The following is a 7,180-nucleotide window of genomic DNA, read 5'->3' on the forward strand; positions in this document are numbered from 1 at the left end:
TGTTTTAGAATCTATTTATTATGTTTTGGGGTCTTCTTATAGTATTTTTAGAGTCTTTACAGGTCTAGGTATGTTTTGGAAAAATGTGGTGATTATGGAGCATTTTGGAGATAAAAATTAGAAGAAACTTGTACATGTTCATCGAACCAGCCAGAGTCGACATTCAGAGTCAAATGTCGATCGACAAACAGCTCTTGTCGTCAATCGACAGCAAAGCGGGCCGCTTGTTCATGACCAACTTGAAGCCCAAGTTCCACATATTTACAGAACTACCCCTAGCCGATTTGTACCTAATATTTATGTGTTCTGCCATTGTATTGGGCAACACACACTTTCTTATCTTCATACCACAAAGTTTAGGGTATTTAGTAGTTTGTAGAGAAGATCCAAGACTCCTTTAGAGCTTTGTATTGGAACTCCAGTTTTTATACCTTATTCTATTTATGCAGTTTATTCAGATATTTGCTATATTATGTTTTGCTATGTTAAGTAATTCACTTGTTAGATTTAGGGTTTAATTAGGGTTATGAAGGATTAGCCAAAACTATAGAACTGTTAAGGTGATAATAGACAACCTCAAGGAATTGCTTTTAATGTTTGTGTTCTAGAGTAGCTAACTATGACTTTGATATTAGGATTGTGGACAACTACGACGGTAGGTTCTGCACCAAAATAGATTCCCTTGAGCTAGTATTATTAGAAACAAGCGACAACTGATTTAGTTAAGCTTATTGAACCTATTGATCAACTCGCTAACGCTTGCCCAAGGAAGCATTGATCGACGCTAAGTCAATAGCATCGACCGACGCTAAGTCAATAGCATCGACCGACGCTAAGTCAATAGAATCGATCGACGCTAAGTCAATAGCATCGATCGATGCTCGAAACGACATGTGAGATATTGAGTTTAATCAATAAAATTGATTCACATCGGAAGCTGGATACCTTTTGTATTAGACTTTGAGTTCTAGGATTGTAACCTAAACATTATATATCACTATAATCCTGATTACCTGAAACCTTCGGTTTAGCTATTTCTCTTAATTATTTACAACCTCAATCAACTGAAAAATTGTTTGTTCACCTTGCTTTCATTTATTCACTGTTTTAAACTTATTTGCCTAGCTTAATCTTTACTACTTTAGATCTATAGTGTGTCTTCCTCCTAGTGGATTCAATCCCTAGGTACTGCAATTGAACCTTTTATTTGAGAGAATAAAGTCACTCTAGGGTAATTTGAGTAATATCAACAAGCTGCCTGAGATTGTGGATGTACAAAGATGGACTATTGTACTAGCGATATCTGGATATACATATATATCCTTAGAAGATAGTGATGGGTCTAGAGACTAGTTATGTACTATCAGCGTATTGATTATATTTGTATGGTGCATTAAGCACATTGTATATTCTGTGAGGTGTTTTAGATTTCGTGTTTGTTTCATGATAGAGCTATGCTTACATGTTATGTATTCTACAGCTGAGTCAATGGTTTATGTGTTTAGCATTCATGTCTCACTGAGAAGCTCTCATATTATTCAACCCTCTTTCTTCTCTTCTTCAGATGAGTTTGACAAATAATTGGATATCTCGATGGTTTGGTATCCATAGACAATCAGGGGTTTTCTTTGGGTTTATTCGGTTTTTCTATTCGTTTAATTTTAAAAGAATATTTCTTTCTGATATAATTCATTAATGTTTTGGTATTTATTCGGTTTTACTCATTTTTAATCTCATTTACTAGATTTTAACCCGCACTTCAAAAGCGCGTGATTTTAAATTGTACATAATTTTTTATATGAATTAGTATTTTAAAATTGTTTTCCATTATTATGTTACAAATTCGTATTATATAGAAGAAGATAATTTTTTTTTTAAAAGTATAATTTATGAATTAGTTTATTTGGGTTTTGTATGTACATTATTACGTAATTCTCTCTTAAATCTAGGTATATTATCCGAAACCAACCAAAATCAGGTTTGGTTTGGGTCAAGGAAAAAGTACATATAGTGTATTTCTTTGGACCCGCGGGGCTTTGTTCGAGTACGGGTCCTATCCAAGACTCTATTGGGTAACCAAAGTACACAAAATATTTTGTCAAATTTTTGGATTTTTTTTGGATATTTGTGTATTTTTAGGTAGTTTTGAGTTTTTGAGTATTTTTCGTGTTTCTGGCATTTTTCTGGTACTTCGAGTTTTTTAGTAAAATTATCATTTTATAATTATTATATTTTTGAATAAATACGCTGAAGATAAATTGATAATTCCATAGAGATAGCTATTTGTTAAGTTTCTAGATTATATTGTAATCTCAAATCTAAAATTTCCTTAAATTTTGAAATTATTTTTTTTTGAAAAACTTCATTAATAGCCGGTGAGGATTTTCTTCTCATTTTCCTTTTTCGTTTCTCCTTCTTTGTCTTCCTCGGCTCCATTGCATATAACTCGTTTTTAATTGGACTGATAAGAATTGTTTTTGAAACAGACTGACTCGTGACCCGACGACTCATTATCAATAAGACATGATTGTCATGTTCTACCACATGGAACTTATTATGTGTTGTAGAAACATGAAGCGGAAACTGCAAGATGATGACGACTAACATAGTGTTGCAAATATAATCTTCAAAACACTACAAGAAAACATTAATTTAGAGACTGCATTTGCAACTGTGCTCTGTAGTTGCAAAGATGTGTGACTAATTTCTAATGAATTTGCAACCATTAAGTGACTACGGTTTATGAATAGTAATTTAGTTGCAATTTTGTGACCAATACTTGTGGTGGTAATTTCGTTGCTTATTTATGACCTATTTGCAACTCAGTTGCAACTAAATGGTGTAATTGCAAAATAGTGTCAAAAAAAACAACGTATTTAGGACCAAAGTATACAGTTACAAATACGTAGTTACAAATTAGTTGCTAATATAAATTAAATTGCGTAGTTGCAAATAAGTAACTATATTTTGGGACACTTGTGTGACTTTAATCAAAAGAGTAGTATTTTAGTGGCTAATATGGTTTTGAAAACACAGGCCGCCACAGTTATATAGAGATTATAACTATTTCACGACTATGAACAGACATTTATAACAAAGTAAAGCAACTTTTCAGTTTTCTGCTATAGAAACTTATTTGCTAAAAATAGTTTAGCTGATATTAATAATTTGTTTTTTTCAATAGAAAAGCATCAGTTATCATGTCCGAGTGTAGTAGAAGAGTAGTTGTACTATTTGCTACATATTTTGCAGTATAGTTAGGTTTAGTGTTTAGGGTGTTTTCACTCAAAATTGTAAATTTAATATTTTCTTGTAGATTTCTATAATTTTAATACGAACTCAACATCACAAACATATATATATATATATATATATATATAGTAACATTTATGATTTTGCCCTTATTATGTGATTTTTAAAAAAATTAAAAGAGTAATCTTATTTTGTGACTAATTTACTACTATAAGCATTTGTAACTAACTTGTGACCAACAATATTTGTATTCAGCCACTCAACACACTATAAGCATCTGTAACTAACTTGTGACTTCAAATATAAAAGGAGTTACAATGAAGTATCAAGTATACAGTCCCAAAAAAATTCAAGTTTATATAGTCATTTAGATTAAAAGCTCAATTAAATTATTTTACATTAATGATTTTCTAAGTAATACTTATTTAATATACAATCATATATTTTAACATACAATTCTTGAAAATAAAAATCATATTTGGAGCTTAGGGTATCATTAGCTACTAATTTGGGACTGTAAAACATAATCAAGTTGCAAATTAGTCACAAGTAATAGCGAAGTTGTTACTGTTTTGCCACTGTAATCATATTTATTGGAATAATTATCCAAAATATATTATTTTTCTTAAATTATTTTATTATATTACAAGCAAATACCAGTACACCCAAAATTAATCATATCTTGCACAATTTGGATATATGCACATCTTCACAAAATTTATGTTATCCAATATAATACATTCTTGTGTCATGATTTGGATTTGAATAGAGATTTTTTCAAATAGATTGATCTACATTAATGATTTGGTAAACTATACTTACTTAATATATAATCATTTGTATTTTTCAGATATAGTAGTTTTTAAAAGCAGGGAATAATATTCAAGGTTTAGGGTATTGTTAGTCACTATTTTGCAACTATATGTCCTAAGGTAGTTGCACTTTAGTAGCATAATTTGACTGATAAAAAATTAATAATAATTTAAGAGGTTGTTTCTGATTGGTTAATTCACAAAGGGAAGGATTGACCTTTGTTAGTTATCCACCGTTGATATCAGTAAAACTAATGGTCACGATTTAATCAAGTTTTAAAATTTTCTACTTCTTCTTTTCTTTCTCTTCTCTGCTTTGTGCTTTCTCATCGTTAGTTTCAAAGATTGAATTTTCTCAGGCTTTCTCTTCGTCTTCCTTTTATCTGCTCTCCCATCATCGCTACTTTTTTTCTTTTTCTTCTTTCATTTCTCTTGGTATTCTTTTTTTCTCTTCATCTTATTATACAATTTCTAACTGGTTTTTTTGTTTTGTTTACAGATCTGAGAAGAAGTAGCAGTGATGAAACGGGGAGGAGAAATTGTGGCGTGACGCAGAAGACGTGCCGGTGGTGGTTGTGACGTAACAGATCGGATCGGAACGGCCGAGTCCGTGTGTACCAGACCAACACTGGTCGCTCCACAACCAGATTCTGTCGTCGCTTCAGATGGAATCACTCCGAGTCTACGTGGTGCCTCGTCGTTGTGCCGAAGCCGGTGGAGAATGCGGTGGCGGAACCCGTGCAGTGGATGAACTCATAGAGATGATGATGGTGTATTTTTGTATATATATATATATATATATGTATTTATCTCTGTAATTTAACTTTTAAATTAATATGAAATTAATATTTAAATTTGAATTCGGAACTAATATTTAATAAATTAAGAGTTTATTAACCACTAAATTTTTGATACTAATTCGTAAAGATATCAATAATGTAGTTGTTAAATAGTCATAAATCTTTATGACTAATTTGTAACTAACTATCAAGATAGTAGTCACCAATTAGTTGCTAGCTTTAGCCACTAACTTCTAACTAAATAATATTCTGGAAGAAAAATACTTATAATTACAAAAGTTGTAAACTAGTTGCAAATTAGAAAAGAGACTAAATAGCAACTACAGTTTTATGACGAAAGTATGACTAAAAGGTGTGGTGTTAAATTTTGTGCAACCGTAGCTTTAGTCACAAGTTAGTTGCTAATATGCCACTAGTTGTATAGTTATACTATAGTCGCTCTTTCACAACTAATTTGCAACTATCCTTTTTTGCGACGAGCTTTTTCTAACTATATATAATAGTTGCGAAATAGTTGCATTTTCTTCATTTGCAACTATCTTATAACTATTCTTGTTGTAGCAATATTGATGTTTTCTTGTAGTGAAACTCACATAAACATTCGACCAAAAAAAAAATTTCACAGAAGCATGAATACATCTTCCATGGTGGTTCATTGAAACATTAAAAATATGTACCATGATACTCACGTTTAAGACTTTAGTGTAGGTTATTAGAGGAATATCGTACTTACGTAATGTAGAAAATAATAATCATAACACAGCACGTAGTTTTAGATGGGTGTGTTGACCAATTCTAATCGAGCATAGATTTTGGTTAATATAATAGGATTAAATTATTAATATTTGGTTGTATATAATAGGTTGGACCAAAATAAAAAAGTCCAAACGACCTTTTTAAGTAGATTTATTAAAACTATTTCCCTTTTAATAGTATTGATTTCTTTATCGGATTTAATGGTAATGAAAACATGATTAACGATTATTAAGTTAATAATTGGACTTGTGAGATTACTTGAGAGAGACGCTAGGGTAAGAGACACGTCGTTTTCGAGAAATGATGAAACGGGTGTTGCATTATAGATAAACTAATGTGATCTCCTGATTTATGTCAGAATTAGATGATCATGTAGTCTATTTCAAGGCGTGTATATCTATTTTTGGCACAAAAGGAAAATGAAAGATCAGAAAGTGTTGAACCTATCAACAATACCCGTTAACCTCTCCCTCTCCCTCAAATTTCTCTTCCATTTGTACTTGTATGCTTTTTGACCTCGTTTATTTTGTTTGAATTTTTTTATTACAATATTTTACCAAGTTAGGGGTTTTGTGAAACTGTGTCATGCCCTTGATTCTTCTTCATAGTTAAGATCATTCGTTGCCTTTAAATCATCACGCTATTGATAAAAATGGACAGTGGAGAATTAAGTAGGGTATTCCAAATATTTGACAAGAATGGAGACGGGAAGATCGCAAAGAACGAGCTGAGGGAGTTCTTTAAAAGTGTGGGTATTCTCATCCCTGAAAAAGAGATTAATGAGATGATAGCAAAGATGGATGTGAATGGAGACGGATTCATGGATATAGATGAGTTTGGATCATTGTATCAAGAAATGATGGAAGAGAACGAGGAGGAAGAGGACATGCGAGAGGCATTCCGTGTATTCGATCAGAACGGTGATGGGTTTATCACAGGTGAAGAACTGAGGTCGGTTCTTGCATCGATGGGTTTGAAACAAGGAAGAACACTTGAAGATTGCAAGAAGATGATTAGTAAAGTTGACGTTGATGGAGATGGTATGGTTAACTTTAAGGAGTTTAAGCAAATGATGAGAGGTGGTGGATTTGCCGCTCTTAGCTCCAGTTAAACGTTCCTTGTATTTTCCTTCTGTTTCCGCTCACAATATTTTGTGATATTTATCAAAAAACGTTTTGAATTTTCGTAATGAACACTAGATTTTGCAAAAAGAAGTAAGATTAACGAGGTTGTATTTAATCAAGCAACTGAGGATTTGTGTTAAAATGATTGTTGTCTCCTATTACTTTTATAGACAGCACCGTTTTGTTGTTTCATTTAAAAATCATTTAGTAAGCTGTCAGATCTTTTGGTTTCTTTTCTTCTGATGTCGATCATTTAATTTTTGTGATGTAAGGAATTCTTTTAAAATGGCTGATAAGCTTGAATACAATGATAGAAGTTTGCCTTATGCCATTGTTCATGTTGATTCAGTTCCACTAGGCTGACTATGTCAGCTTCAAAATCTTCTTAGGATTAGAATAGCCTTTTGTTGAAAAAAAAATAAATCATACTGACCCA

General features: G+C 31.8%; 1 protein-coding gene across 1 annotated transcript; it reads left to right on the forward strand.

Moving 5' to 3' along the window:
• The first annotated feature begins 4,149 nt into the window (after positions 1–4,149).
• Positions 4,150–6,902, forward strand: LOC103863662 (calmodulin-like protein 2). Its single transcript, XM_033289978.1, has one exon. The coding sequence runs from the start codon at positions 6,273–6,275 to the stop codon at positions 6,729–6,731; it is 459 nt and encodes a 152-aa protein (XP_033145869.1). The 5' UTR covers positions 4,150–6,272; the 3' UTR covers positions 6,732–6,902.
• Positions 6,903–7,180: the final 278 nt, after the last annotated feature.

This window comes from Brassica rapa, chromosome A04 (genome assembly GCF_000309985.2).
Source record: "Brassica rapa cultivar Chiifu-401-42 chromosome A04, CAAS_Brap_v3.01, whole genome shotgun sequence".
Lineage (NCBI taxonomy): Eukaryota > Viridiplantae > Streptophyta > Magnoliopsida > Brassicales > Brassicaceae > Brassica > Brassica rapa.

What these genes read in the sequence shown, in the direction of transcription:
- LOC103863662 (XM_033289978.1), top strand. Translation starts at nt 6,273, where the DNA reads ATGGACAGTGGAGAATTAAGTAGGGTATTCCAAATATTTGACAAGAAT.